The sequence below is a fragment of the Anopheles arabiensis genome, chromosome 3, assembly GCF_016920715.1.
Source record: "Anopheles arabiensis isolate DONGOLA chromosome 3, AaraD3, whole genome shotgun sequence".
Taxonomy (NCBI): Eukaryota; Metazoa; Arthropoda; class Insecta; order Diptera; family Culicidae; genus Anopheles; species Anopheles arabiensis.
Window position 1 is genome coordinate 90,506,066 of NC_053518.1, and position 15,591 is coordinate 90,521,656.

General features: G+C 45.6%; 1 protein-coding gene across 7 annotated transcripts in view; it reads left to right on the forward strand.

Annotated features, from left to right (window-relative positions):
• The window catches only part of LOC120902452 (G protein-coupled receptor kinase 1), a 97,777-nt gene extending 83,629 nt beyond the window's left edge, over positions 1–14,148 (forward strand). For 6 of the 7 annotated variants that reach the window (XM_040311204.1, XM_040311198.1, XM_040311199.1 and 3 more), the window contains exons 7-14: positions 4,173–4,364; positions 5,439–5,594; positions 6,982–7,308; positions 7,952–8,070; positions 8,142–8,360; positions 8,435–8,641; positions 8,714–8,876; positions 8,956–14,148. In XM_040311204.1, the coding sequence (XP_040167138.1) occupies positions 4,173–4,364; positions 5,439–5,594; positions 6,982–7,308; positions 7,952–8,070; positions 8,142–8,360; positions 8,435–8,641; positions 8,714–8,876; positions 8,956–9,204 (1,632 nt within the window). In that variant the 3' untranslated portion in view covers positions 9,205–14,148. The remainder of the gene's footprint in view (positions 1–4,172; positions 4,365–5,438; positions 5,595–6,981; positions 7,309–7,951; positions 8,071–8,141; positions 8,361–8,434; positions 8,642–8,713; positions 8,877–8,955) is intronic. The other variant, XM_040311205.1, reaches the window with a different exon arrangement.
• Positions 14,149–15,591: the final 1,443 nt, after the last annotated feature.

Sequence of the window (15,591 nt, forward strand, 5' to 3'; positions counted from 1 at the left end):
AATAGGTAGAGAGCGTGGTTATGAAAATTTCAAACGCCAAGCGCGCGGATTCGTTCGTTTGTTCCAAAAAGAGGGAAAGGTGGAATGAATAAATCACAGAGTGTAGGGTTAAAAGGATAACAAAACATTTTAGGTGAAAACGCTTCAAAAGCTCTTTTAAGGCAAAATTAATTAATCAATTTAATTTTAATTTTAAAACATAAAAAAGCACTTTCATTATTCGGGATGATATCCCCAGTCAAAAGGCGAAGCTTTTATTAGCATATGCTCAAGTGTGTGCTCGTCTTAAAGCTTCCTATCGAAGCCCGTTCATCGCCAAAGAGCACGAACCAAACTGTCTCTTCCACCGCTTTGTTGTGCGTGCGTATTCTGCACTGTCATTTAAACTGACAGTTAAATCACTCGAAGATCGAACCAATTTTCCCGCTCGAGAGCTTTTGCTCCCGTTTCTGCTCTCATGATCCTGTCCCCAGTTGCTTCGTTATTCAACCGAAACGCACACACACATACACACACGCACTCACACAAACATTGTCACCGCATGGGGCCTGCGGCGTGTCGACTGTTAAACAGCCAGTTTTCGTTATCGCGCCACCAGAAGGCAGACACTTTTTCCCATTTTCACCAATAATGGGGAGCAACCTCATCGCCATCCCCGTCTGTGCACACACACACACACACTTGTGTGTTGGTGTCTCTGTGTCTCTGTGTGTTGGTGTGTGCATGTGTGTGTGCGTGCTAGCGGGAAGCTTAACCGGATGAGTGATTTCATTTTTTCGCTCCACCGATGAGGAATGAAATGACTTGATTTCATTCTCCATTTCTTTCGACTTGCGGGGACTTTCGCGTTCCAACACCACCCTCCCAACTCCCCCCCTTCCCCGGTCCTAGATAACATTCCTTTATCTCGGTGCGGGCTTCGGGTGCTTTAGCAAAGAAGCTGACTCTCGTCTGCATGGTAGCACACGAAAATCGCAATGAAAATGTGGGTGTATGTGTGTCTCCAAGCTCAGCTCCGGTGCTTTCCGCGTAACGATCGCAGCAACAGGGGCACTGGGGGCGCGCTGGAGCAGCGGAACTGATACGCGCGTCCACTTGTGCGGCAACGACCGGCATACCCGTCGCCTGCCGATAACTCATACGCGCTTAAAGTCGTAAAAAATAACGATAATGATAGCTACGTGATATTTATTCAACACCCAAATGGCGTCGCTCGGTTGGCTTGGCACACGGGGGTGGAGAGAGCGGAAAATTGGCAAGAAGGGAAGGGAAAGGACTCTGCAACTGATCCTTTTTTTTCTGCTACACCCCATACTTTGAAGTGGATGGATACTTCGTTTTGGCGACATAACGCGTTACTGTACCTTCGAAAGAAGTAACACAATGATTGCTTGCAAGGTTAATTAGTGAAGCGAGCTTTCCTTTTCCAATTGGTGCATTTGTGCGTGTGGCATTTTTATAGCAGACCTTTGTATAAGTGGCAAGCAAAGCTTTCTCTATCGCTCTTGTCGTTGGGAAGAATTTCAATTTTGCCACTCGGAAGCACCAAAGTATTCGCCATCTGAAGAGACACTCTAAAAGCGGACTTCTTTTTCTCCATTATGATAGCTCTCATGTGGACAGCGAATGAGAGAGAGAGAGAGAGTGTGTGTGTGTGTGTAAGCGAACCGTGTCCTGTGACATTCCAATCAGGAAATCCCACAACTTAGAACGGCGCTGGAAATGATTTCCCAGCTTTTTGGGGTGATGGATGGCAAAATTGGCGATTTGTGGAAATGATTCGCGAAGAAGGGGAGGCATCGAGGAGAAGGGGAGGGGTTTGCAAATTTAAGAACCTTCCTAAGTGTGTCCGTCTTTCAGGTCCTTTCTTGCTCTCGATTTCGGGATGGCTTTTGTTAATTTCCAATTTCTTTCCCATCGATTTCCATTCCAAATCCGCACCGGCCGCCACAGTTGGGCAGCTTTTGCATTTGGGGGCTTTTGCGTTGACAGGGCTTCTTCCGACCGCACTCACTGGCCAAGCCCATCCACCCCGGCCCGTTGCTTTGCGATGGTGGTGGCGATGTGTTTCCCTTTTCCTTCTTTTTCGTTATTTTTTCCCCTTCTTCGGACCAATTTTTGTGGAAAACCTACGACGCCACCTCGCACAGTCCGTCACAAGTGCCAAAACCGGTGGCAATACTACTCTGCGTGTGTGTGTGTGTGTGTGTGTGTGTACAGCTGCCGGGGGAAAGGGACAAATCTCCGGCAAATTGAAATCGAGGAATTCAATTAGCGAGTGTTCGTGATCTATATTTCCTACCTCGCGCACACCGGCCCGGCCGTCGGGGCCGTAGTGTCTGGCCCGGCACGCTCGTCCCATCACTACGGCTCGGGAGGACAACTGTGCCTGACAGTTTTGTGGCCCGTGTGGAGAAAGGCCCGGAATGGATGAAAAAAAAAACCGTCCGGTGCGAAAAGTGTGCTAGTGACAGTCTTCTTGCTGCTGCGTCCCAATTTCGTTTTCGGCCCGCTCCGGTGCCAAATCCGGTCTGGCCGGAGCTGAAGGATTTTTTCTTCTAATATCATTTTAAACCAATTTAATTAAGCATCTTTGGTGGTGCGGGAGGTTCACGGAGGCGTCATGAAAATGAAGTGACCGAATTTTTCAATTAAAACAATTTTATTGCTATTCAAATGTTGCTTCTAAGACACTAAGAGTTAAAGTAAGAGATGGATTTATAGTATTTTCGGTCTTGATTTTCCAATAACATTCACACGTGTCTCGCTACAACCCCAACTTCTTTCTTATTCAGCCTAAGTAACCCGATTTACTGAGGCAGTGTGCAGTGTGGAGTCAATTTAAAGATCGTAACCCAATTAAAATCCTTCCCATCTTGTTTCGTTTTTCACTAGCGGTTGTTTTGTTCTAAGCAACAGTTAGTCTTCAGAAAGAGAAAAAGGATTAAACGATCCCACACCAAGCACGTGTTCGTTAATTAATCGAATCATCTAATCGTACAACGGCACGGAATGCAAACCACGCGAGACCGGCCCGTAATATGATGGCGCACGGGTGGTGCCGCGCGCGACCCTTGAAAATGAGGTACAAGCGAGATCTTATCTCGCTCCCGAGAAGCCGGCCCGGTCGCTTTTGTAGGGCTCGGTGTAAGCCACCCCGGGGCGTTTCAACATTAGCAATAAAACGCCGATCCGCTGCTCGTTATCTCGCCATTCTGTTGCTACTGGGAGGGCAATCATTTCGTCCTTGTTGGCTGATATTTATTTATCTGCCGTTTCGCCTTTTTTCCATTCGCTCGCTCTCCCTTCCTCTCCGAGATGGTTTCCAAAAATTTCAAATCGATCCAGTGGATTAGACGTGCGTCTTTACTGCTCCGCCTGTGCTTGATTGTACCCCCAACACACCACTCCTTAGTGTGTGTGTGTGCTTCATTAGGAGCGTTTGATTGAGCGTGCGGCACCGGCGGTGAATCTCCCGCGGGTCGCTTTCGGTACGTGATTTGTAAACGAAACGGCAAAGCAATAGAGAGTGGGGCATACAGGGCTGTAATCAATGGAACCTTTCGGAAGCTTCTCTCCTTCGTGCTGGTTGCTTGATTGTAATAGTTTATGTATTTTTGGTGTTGGTTGTATCAGAGTACTGTACTGTTGATGGGCGTTGATTGAACCCGCATTTTGATGGGCTCATTGATGTAATGTTTCTCGTTTGGATGTTCCTCCCGTGATGAGTGGAATATTTGTTGAAAAAAGAAAGCGATTTGCACCTAAGAAACAGTAGGTCACTTAGAAATACCAGATAATCGCTTTGTATTGCTACTGATAAACGTTAAACGTATCGAGCATAAATATTACCAACTTTCCCGTTTTAAGGCACTGTTTTATTGCTTTTATCCCGCTAAGATCAGCACGATCTCATTACACACAACTTTTTCATCAATTTCCGTTGTTCAGTGTGCAAAAAAGCAACCCAAAAGGCCCTAAATTCAATTTCACACCTACTGCCAAACTGTGAAAACGCCATAAAAGACCAGGCGTCTCCATCGAAAAAGGGAAACTTGCAGAAAAAAAACACCATCAAACTCCATAAAAATGGCACTAAACAACCCCAATTCCTGTACCGTACTGTAGTTTTGCAATTTAATTGTATCTTCCTCCCTTTCTCTACTTCACAGCTAACGATGAACGATTTCAGCGTGCACCGGATCATCGGGCGGGGCGGTTTCGGCGAGGTGTACGGCTGCCGCAAAGCGGACACCGGCAAGATGTACGCGATGAAGTGCTTGGACAAGAAGCGCATCAAGATGAAGCAGGGCGAAACGTTGGCACTAAACGAACGGACAATGCTGTCACTCGTCAGCACGGGGGTAAGTTGTTCGTGTTGGCGTTGGCGTGAGGAAATTAACGGCGAAAAGCAAGGGAAATTAATTCGTGCAATGCGTTGGAAGTTAAATGAGCTGTACAAATTTCACACTCACTGTGCATCCAGGTACGCAATGTCACTGTGTATCGTTACAAAGTAGCACGATGCAAGCGGAGGATGCACCATTTGCACCACTTTGTGTGTGTGTGTGTCCGCATATGCACTGCAATAATGTCTGGACGAGTTGATAAAGGTGTACATTACACCCCCATCACGTGCAACGAAAGCACAGTATTCCAAACAGGTGAAAAGTCACAAACGAATCACAGGCCTTGGGCAACAGCCTTCAACCGAACGGAGAAGTGTCCGCCCGCCCAAAAGGTTCATTATGCGCATGAAATGTGTCCCGCCCGTAATGGCTTGCTTGGAAGATTAAGCAGCAAATGTCTCAGTCTTTGCAAACGATCATTTGGCAACCCGAGGTAGGCTCCGGGAGTCGCACAAGTGTTCGGCCTTCCGGTGGACCATTCCCGGCCGTGCGGCTTCCTTTGCACATTTTCTTCTGCCCACATGTTCTAAGAGGGAGTTTCGGGAGGGGGGCAACCACCAAACCCAACGCAGAAGTTTCCTGAGTGGGTATGCTCACTTACGTCATTTGACGTCCATCAATTACTTTGCCCGTTTTGGGTAGCAGTTTGTGCACACCACTTAATATGAAAAGTTTGCACAGAAACTTTCCCACTAAACCGTCGCGGGCGTGCAGCCAGGAGCAGGTTCTTGATGCTACTTAGGGTTTTTGGTTTCGAGGTAGTAGTGACGGAGGTACACAGAGAGAGAGAGAGACTGAAACTGGTGGTACTGGAAGTCGCCCGCTCAACAGCTGGTGGCATGCGAAAGGTGGAGGGAAGCTGCCATCTTTTCCACGTGTTGTGTTGCTCGTGGCCACGTTACTCATGCGTTTCCGTTCTTTCCTTTTCCGGTTTGCTTTGGCCCCGAATGGATGGATGTCCTCTTCATAAACCCCATCATCATCATCGTCGTCGTCGTGTTGCTGATGCTGCTGCTGCTGCTCGTGCAGGTCGATTGCCCATTCATCGTGTGCATGACATACGCCTTCCACACGCCGGACAAGCTGTGCTTCATCCTGGACCTCATGAACGGCGGCGACCTGCACTACCATCTGTCCCAGCACGGTGTCTTCAACGAGTCGGACATGAAGTTCTACGCGGCGGAGGTAAGTGAACCACCACCGAAGTCAACCCGAACAGAACAGAAGAGATGAGCTTAATGTGAAGCGGGGGCAACCTGCCTTGAATCTTTCGGCAACCTGCCACTTTAATTACACTGGCACTTCGGTGTCCCGTGGCTCGGCCGGGAAAGTTCCGCCCGCTCACGGATTGACCGTTAATCCAAAAACTATCCCGGACTCCGTAGTGCCTCTACTAGCGCGAAGAAATGCCATTCGCAGTCTGTTAGATGATGATTAACGAGCGGCAAAGTGCCCGAACGAGCGCAGCTCATTTCATGCAGCCATGACACACATCATGGCGCTGCCGTCCCGCTTACGGCGCTTAATGGAAGTTTTAACGATCGATTTATTACACGTGAAAAGTTGGCTTATTGCAGTGGATGCTTTGGAAGGATTATAAAGGAAGGATTACGACTGACGGGCATGCGTTGGTTAATGCATCGGTTTCGATGGCTAATATGATTTATAGAATGTTTCACGAGCTTGTGCTTGTTGTTATGCTTTTGGAAATACATCAAGTTGATGTTCAATTCGAAGCAGCAAACATGTCTTTAGTTAACTGTTGATATTGTGAATGCATTCCAGCGCTTGGTAGCACCAACTTGCTCCACACTCTATCCAATTCCAATTCCTCCATTTGATGTGTGTTGGTCTAAAATTTTGAGAAGTTCCGTATAAGTTCCCAACCCCTCGTACACGTGCGTATCGAAGTAATTTAATTACTCAGCCGAATGGCTCACACCACATCATCCTCATCCCAATGTAACGAGCGCGCGCGCACACTCACACATCATCCTTCCAACCTGCCCGAAACCCGGCAGCCAGAACCTTCTTCCCGATGCCTCCCACCACACTGAATCAATAATTAAGAAATTCTGTTTGCAATTATAATATAATTAGATTACATTTTAATAGAAACTCCTCCCAACTTTACACGAATGCTGCTGATGGCTTACACGCGCAAACTGCCGTAATCAAATTCTGAGCTTTTCACCTCTCTCTCGCGCGCAATGTCGTTACTATAATTTCAAACGTTCCGATTCAATTAAAAGTTAATGTTCGCTTCATTTGAAAATAAATCCGTTCCGATTGGAATGATTCTACTTGGATAGATGTGTCAGTTTGTGGGAAAAATTCGGCCCATTGATGTGACGGGAAACAGTATTAAAAGTAAATTCTTATAGGAACGTACCTTTGCTTAAAAGGGAAGGGAAAAATCATCCAATACATCCAATGCACGCTATCGAACGCTTTTAATTAATCTTTGCGTGTGCGTGTGTGTGTGCTGGGATGTATTTTTTTGAGCAGATCAAACCTCCCACGCCGAACAATTCTAATTAAAATCTCCTCCTGCTCCTCCTCCTCCTTCCAGGTGATCCTCGGGCTCGAGCACATGCACAAGCGGTTCATCGTGTACCGGGACCTGAAGCCGGCCAACATCCTGCTGGACGAGAACGGGCACGTGCGCATCTCCGACCTCGGGCTGGCCTGTGATTTTAGCAAAAAGAAGCCGCACGCCTCGGTCGGCACCCACGGCTACATGGCGCCGGAGGTCCTGTCCAAGGGCACACCGTACGACTCGAGCGCGGACTGGTTCAGCTTCGGCTGCATGCTGTACAAACTGCTCAAGGGCCACTCGCCGTTCCGGCAGCACAAAACCAAGGACAAGCACGAGATCGACCGGATGACGCTGACCATGGTAGGTTGAAGTCCTGTTTTTTTTTTCTTTTGCGTGTCCTTCTACTCCCCAATTCCAAGCTCTAAACATACCCTCTCCACTGTAGTCTTGTTTTGGGTAATGTGAAAGAAAAAGAAAACGTGTCTATAAATTGTGATTTGGCTGTTGGTTTGTGTGTGTGTGTGTCTGGCATATAAAAAGCGTCTCAAAATTCGAACCATTCACTCAAAATTCAAGAGTAAGTTTTCTTTCTTTACCATCCCCTTTACCACTTTCTAGTCTTTACAGGGTTTTCCAGGAGTTCTCATACCTGTACGACACTTTATTGACTCCTTCTTACGTGAAATGAACTTAATGTAATGAGAATTGGACTCTATAGCAACCTTTTTGGACAAATCCAATAGGAATTTCGATCCGATTCCAAAATCGATCATATGAAGTTCATTTCCCATACGAAAGAGACAAGGAAGTGTCCCATAACCATGAGAACTCCTGGAAAACCCTGTATTTCCCTCTCTCTTTCTCTCTATCTCCAATTTTCCCCCATTTAATCCACCAGTTTCACCTTCCACCAAGTAACCAAGACCGCTTTATACGTTTCATAAAAAAACCGACCGAATACTCAAATTTGTGTATGAAATATTAAATGGCTGTTTTAAAAAAGCAACCTTCCCCTTTGCAGAACGTGGAGCTGCCGGAATCGTTCAGCAAAGAACTGAGAGACCTGCTGGAGGGCTTGCTGCAGCGCGACATCGACAAGCGGTTAGGCTGCAAGGGTGGCGGGTAAGTAGCACACACCGAGCGGACCGGACCGACCGGCTGCATTAACTCCACCATCTCGCCCATCCCCACAGTGCCGAGGAGGTGAAGTGCCATCCGTTCTTTGCCGGCATCGACTGGAACCAGGTGTACTACCAGAAGTACACGCCACCGCTAATACCACCGAGGGGAGAGGTGAACGCGGCCGACGCGTTCGACATCGGCTCGTTCGACGAGGAGGACACCAAGGGCATCAAGCTGACCGAGCAGGACCAGGAGCTGTACCGGTACTTCCCACTGACGATCTCCGAACGGTACGTAGGCGCTGGAAGAAGTCCCACTGCCTTTCTTTTTACTGACACATTGCCTTTTTGCGTTGCCTTTCCAGATGGCAGCAGGAGGTGGCAGAAACGGTGTTCGAAACGGTCAACACGGAGGCGGACAAGCTGGAGCAGAAGCGCAAAGCCAAACAGAAGCAGCGGTTCGATGCGGACGAGAAGGAGTCGGACTGCATACTACACGGGTATATCAAGAAGTATGGCGGCTCGTTCGCGTCCGTCTGGCAGACGCGCTACGCCAAACTTTATCCTAACAGGTGCGTACCCGTGCGGCGTGAGTGTATCTCCTGCAGTTCCAGAATCGCTAACCGCTCAAATCCCCTTTTTAGACTGGAGCTACACACCGAAAGTGGCAGCACCAAGCCGGAGCTGGTGTTCATGGATCAGATCGAGGAGGTGTCGCCCGACTTTGTCCAGTTCAAGAACGAGCAGTGCGTGCAGGTCCGGTTTCGCGACGGCATCCGCGACGGCAAGCTGATCCTAACCAACTCGGTAACTTGCTGCACTGCCTTTTTCCCCCTTTTTTTCCACGCCACCAGCTTAACTCAACCTAAATCCCCCTTTATTGTAGGACGAAATCGGCTTGAAGGAATGGGCCCTGTCGCTGCGGGCCGCCCACAAGGAAAGCCAGGAGCTGCTCGGTTCGATGGCGAAAAAGGCGGGCAAAATCTACGGCACCGAGGGGCAGCGGGGCGCCCCGGACGCCCGACAGCTGGCCGGTAGCGGTATGGTTCTTCCGGGCGGTGGCGGTGGCACGGCGACCGGTGGCGGTGTGATCGCTGCCGGCGGTCCAAAGAACGCGAACGGCGGCTCCAACTAGCGGTTGCTGTTGCGATCTCGGTCCTGCTTCATAGAACCGAATCGTCTGAAGGAACCGCTGCTAAAGATGAAGTGCAAGGACACCTAAGGAGGCAGCGAAAGTATTACACACAAACACACATACTCACTCACACAGTCGTGCACACATCCACACTTTAACACTTTATGACTCCGAGTTGCAAAAAAACGGGTTTTTTCTACTAGTTGAAAATTAAATTATGATGATCGTGGGGGCTTTGTATAGGTACAACAGGGGGAAATGGAGAACGGACCTCACCATCACGCACACATACACACGCATACAAAAGAGCCAAGAGCGAGAGAGAGATTAGAGGGACGGCCGTGTTAGGAGTATTATGAATTGCAACTCACACTGCAGCGTGGGATTTATTCTTCATTTTTATATAAGTATTGTACTAAATGTTGACTGAGAGGCACGGTGTGACACGCGTGTGTGTGTGTGTGTATGTGTGTGTGTGTGTATGACGGCTGGATTGTTTGTCCCCGGTGTTTTGGTACCAGACGGCAGAGTAGTGTGATGATGATTGTGGTGTCCTTCCGGTATCCAAAGAATGCCGTTGCGTTTAGATTTGAAATTAAGCCAGAGGGCGTAGGGCGTGGTCTCCTTGCAAGTTGTTCGGTTCAGTAGCAGCGCAAGCCGTGTTCTGGGGCAATGGCAAATAATCAGTCCTCTAGTGATAGCACACTTGCGCCATACAACAAAAAAAATAGCGCAAAATGCAAACAAAAAACAGTGAAAAATAAGCTAATCGAAAGGGAAGCACACTACGCACACTGCATACTACAACACCGCAACACAACACACAACAAAAATAAGAGAAGAAAAGGAGGAAGCAAACATACCTAGAATAATGAATGTGTCAATTTAGTATTGTATTCTTACGACGTGATAAAGGGGCGTAGTGGCAGTTTATGAAAGGCCGACTGATAAGACTAGGCCGGCCCCGAAGCGGAACTCCGGCACTTAGTCACACGGGGAGGGTAAGGGAAGGGGAAGGGGCTTTAGCAGGATTGTGTAGAACAAAATGTATGTGTGTGTGTTTGTGTGAGTGTTAGTATTATTACTAAAAAGCGTACCGCGCAGACAGCTGATATGCAGGAGCTAAGGGGAGCGCGTGTAGCGTCTGGTGCGCTGTACCATAACCGCCACAGTAACCGTGTAAGGATAAGAAAGAGGGCAATCAATATGTACCGGATAGGGTGGAACTGTTCCAAGCAGCTTATGCACGCGATGGAACAGGAAAGGATTCTGTTTTTTTTCGTTCGTTTAAAGCAAAAGCAAAGGGCAGCAAAGTATTTGATTTCATTGTTTTGTTCGAGGGGGGAAGGGAATAACATTCCTACTTGCAGTTTGTTTTGTCACCCACTTCCAACCGCATCAATCGCACAATCAATGACAATAGAACGCAGCATAAAAAGCAACGCACACCTACCGCACGACCGCACCAATAGGAAAGTATTAAAATCCGAACGAAACTGTTCCAATCGGATTTATGATCTGCCAGAACCGATTGAAGCAAAGGTACACGCAGCAACTACTACTACTACTACTACCACTACTACTATTACTACCACTCTCGTGGAGCAGTAGAAAAGCATACTTTAGAGAAGCATTATGTAGGCAACATTACAAAAAAAACGAATAAATACAGAAAATAGCAAACTAAAAAACGCGCACGAACAATCCTCAACATAGTGAGTAGCGAGCAGTGAAGGGCAGATGTGTCGGGACACGCGGCTATACGCGTATGTGTGTATGTGAGTAATAGTTTGAGTTAGGATGAGGATCAGCAGAGCATGTGTGTGTGTGTGTGGGTGTGGAGTAAAACTAGTAGAGATACTTTACAATCAATTAGCTAGCGGTTTTGGTGGGAACCTGTTGGACAGTTCAGCAGGTTCAACACTCTGGGAGTTAAAAGTGCCCAACAAATCCTCCCCCACTTCCTCCCTTTCACCCCTCGATTACGATATGGTTACGTGTGTGTGTGTTTAGAATGTGTTTAGTGAAACTCTGGCGCAAACGCTAAATGGAAAATTGCATGCGCGTGTGCATGTTGCTCTGTTTGTATGTTTGCATACCTTTGGTGTGCCGGCGCTTGGCCGGCGATATTTACCAATTAACGAGGAAGCTAGGGCAGACTTCATTCAACACTACCAATTCCAGTTTGCTAGTGAAGGAGGGAAGCCATGGGGAAAAAAAGGGATTTAGACTGTGCGACAGGGCGCAAGAGGGAAGAGAAACCAAAAGAGAAGCTAGGCGCAAATGGACAAACATAGCAAAAGCAAACAACAAACAAAAAAGTATATTTAAAAAAAAACATAATAACGTATAAATTCAGCAGCTCACTGTTATGCAACACCAAGACTTTAGAGTAGATGATTTGATTTGGTTCTTTCATCGTTCAAGAAAAAAAAAGAAAAGAAAAAAAGAAACGACACACACACAGACACACGGTAACGGTACATTATTATCGAACTCAAGCAACTGCAAAAAATCCAATTTAGAAAGGCACATAGCAGCAGGATCACCATAATACATAATAATTAGCCAATTAATTGCAAACATTGCCGCAAATTAATTATTACTCACCCTAAGTACAGCAAAACGGAACAATATGCAAACAGGTGGGAGAGCAAAATCATGCAAAGATATAATTTAAATCGACAGAAGAGAGGGCAGAAAAAGCACGAACAAACGAAACCCACCTTTCTCGATATGAGAAACGTTCAGCGGGAAGGTTTAAATTTTTTTTGCACTAGATATTTTGCGCTTCCACTTGTTTGAGGTTGGTTTTTTGTTTTGCAATTCAAATGACACAACTTGCAATTTGAAACACAAAATTATGATGCACATCAGCTGCATTAAAAAAAATGGTAGAAAATAGAAACAAAACAATAAGAATTTGCAGCATGAAACTATTCGACATTCAACGTCCCCCATCACCGCCACCACCAACAATGTTGAACGACCTAAAACTTAAACAAAGTAAAGCATCATTGCCAAGCAATAGAGCAAACGATGGCAAGGGAAAGACACCAGCAGCAGAGCTAGTGCTTTACAAATCCGGGGGCCTCACACTTTGTCTGTACTTGTATAGCGTGTTCTAGCCATTTAATCAACACAAAAACAGGCAACCATTTTGTACACAGCCTTGCCACCACACCGTGGTATGTGTGTGTGTGTGTGTGAGACCGTGGAAGCCTGGGAGGAAAAATCAAACAAATCAAACGACGATAACGAAGTGCGCGCGCGGCCTTCCAGGAAAAGGGCAAAACCCCATCCTCCCGATGTATATATAGTGCTGCCCCAATCGCTCTATCCGACCGAAAGGCACGCGTCGTGATCGTTACGCGTGTGTGTGTGTGTGATCGTGTAGATGATATTATAGTTTTCCGAGCGCAAAACAACTTAAACAAAACGCAAACGCACTTACCTGGTTGGTTGCCATAAAACGGATTCCGATTGCTCTAAATGAAAGGGATGTAAGCTTGTGTTTCTGTGCGTCTGTGCGTGTGCGTGTGCTGTGTACACATTATCCTGCAGCGACCTCAGCAATGGGGTTGGGTTGGATGGAAGCAGCCATGCATCACAACAGCAAACAGGGGTCATAGACGGGAAAAAACATATTTAAAAACACATAAAACTCGTTAGTATTTGTAATAGAGAAGCTATAAAATGGGCCACACCAAGTACACCTCAAATTGGAAGGCTGTATAGGAGGATAGTGGCTCATTCTTTCTCCCTCTCTCTCTCTATCACTTCGTGACAGCACGCAATACGTTGTCCTTGTGGGGGGAGAAACCCCCCCGTCAGTAGTGTTTAGAAGCAAGAAGCAGCGGAAAACAACCCACGTGTACTGAGTCAGTTGGACACCTTTTCTTCCGCGCTTCTTCGTACAAAATAGCATGCGGAGAGTGGGCCGTGTTGTTGACACTCACACTCCCTCTCGCCCGCTCTTTTGACCTCTCTAGCAGAAATATTATCTATAATTGGATAAGCGATAGGAAAGAAGAACAAAAACAAAACCATAGTGATTGACGCTAGTGCAAAAACAAAACAAAAAACAAACAACAGTTAGAAACCGTGTAACAATATTAAGCAGCATTTAAGTGTGTCGATGTGTTGGTGTGTATGTATGATTGTGTCTTTTGGGGGCACGATGAGAGGAAAATGCAAACATTTTCTAGAACACAACGCCCAACCACTAAAAGTAAGCGTGCGCAGTGTGTGTGTGTGTATTGTGTTATTGATAATACGAAAAGTTGAGAAATATTTCTCAAAAAAAGGTTAGAAAAACACACACACACACTCCCGCGAGGGTCGTGGAAGCAAAAACAATGTGCATTATATACATAGGACAGTTAAGTTTTGCGCCAAACATTGGTTGGGTAAGAGTGTAGGGACATTTTTAAAATGATTTAAGTAATTAAAGAAACGAGCAAACGAGATGATGCAAAAAGTGCAAAACGTACACACACATTACCTTTTGCCAAAACAAAATAAAATAAATGAAAAACAAACTAGACAACAAAACTACACGCTAAAGGGTAGCGAAAACTGTCAAAATAGTAGGTCTAGTTGAAGGAAGAAGGCAAACATAACAAAAAAAAACTTCCCCTGCTCCTCCCTCCCCTTGTGAATTGTATGTGTTAATTTAACTGTGTAGCATTTACCGAACACAATTACATGTTTGCATCATGTTTGCAACAAAAAGTATAAACAATATTATCAAATAATATACACACGCACAGAGAGAGAGAGAGAGAGAGAAAGAGAACTAGAGAAAAAAAACAGAAAAAATGGATAGGATGTGAAGCAGAATTGGAAACTTCCAGGCACAAACACTCACACTCATTGTTAACATAATCGTGAGCAAGTGCGTGTGTGTATGAGAAGGAAAGAGAAACTAAACTTAGAAAGAAAGATACAAAAGAAAATAAGATAAAACAAAGGAGAAGAAAGAAAAAAACTCGAACAAACAAAAGAAGTTAATAAAACAATGGAGTGTAAAGGATGAGAAAACAAAATAATATCAAAAACACAGATCCCAACGTATGTTGTGTATGTATGTGTCTGTGTGTGTGTGTTTGTGCGTATGTATGTGCGGCGAGGTGTGTAAAACACTGAAACATTTGTTACAACATTGCCTGTTTAGACCCGCGCGGTGTCGCCGAGTTGGAAAGTACACGAGAGAAGCAGAAGAAAAAGAAGAAGAAGAAGAAGAAGAAGAAGAAGAAGAAGAAGAAGAGGAAGAAGAAGAGGAAGAAGAAGAGGAAGAAGAAGAAGAATAAAACCCCGAGAACGCGAAACGTTAACTTAAGCAAAAGAAAGATTAATTCCAGCGTGAACAGGCGAAAGTGATGCGTATGGGTTAAAGGAAAAACAAACAAAAAATACAAAACCACTCAAACGAACGATTAGGATCGTTGAAGATGCAAAAAAAAACAAAGCAGTAGCGAAACAGAAGGAAAAAGAGGGAGAAAACGGAACAAGCAGAAGAAAAAAACGTGTATATAACACCGGGTGTTACAAACATTGCAACGTGTTACAAAATAAAAAAATAAAAAAACAAGAAAACATAACACAAAGTGAAACAAGAACGATGAACGAGTGAAGTGTGCCGAACAAAACGGGAAAGAAAGGGAAATGTGAATGACAACTGATTCACGAAAAAGGAAAATGATAAACTAAAGAGTAAGTAAACGATGACAGTACACGAAACGTTTACAAACGTATAATGTTTTATAAACAATATATTCATGAAAGAAACACTCTACTCCGATCGTTAAGAATGAACAATAGAGCACGCATCCAACTGCTAGCGTTCTAACGACAAACAGATGCTCAGGCCTATTATATTGCGTTCGGCATTCGAGAAGATTCACTCGCACGTTCATTATGTTCATTTTCGTATCGTTTTGCTAGCGACGTTCCGCTTCGAGTAACTCATTGGCAGATTCGAGTCGACGAAGTAAAAATCGGTACCGTATTGCTCGAACAGGAAGGTGCATTCGAGAGATTTTCTGCCGACAGCTCAAGCTGTCGGAAACGCGCAAATTTAACCTCACAAAACATTTAAGCCACTGTCTATGTGTGTAATTAAGTTTAACATAAGTTTTTGAACATTCTCATCACTCATATTTACCCCATTTCCAACAAAATTATGGAAAAAAATGATTTTAAAGAAGTGCTGAATCCGTTTGTTTACACTCACTCCGACCGCCGGTTGCTTCGACCAACTGTCAAACACACAGATGCTAGAACAAAAATGTCGACGAAACCTTCATCGATTCGAATGGCGAAAACGATACCAATTTTTCTCCCGTTCGACTCGAGTGCTTCCGACGGAATCGAAAGTCATTCGAG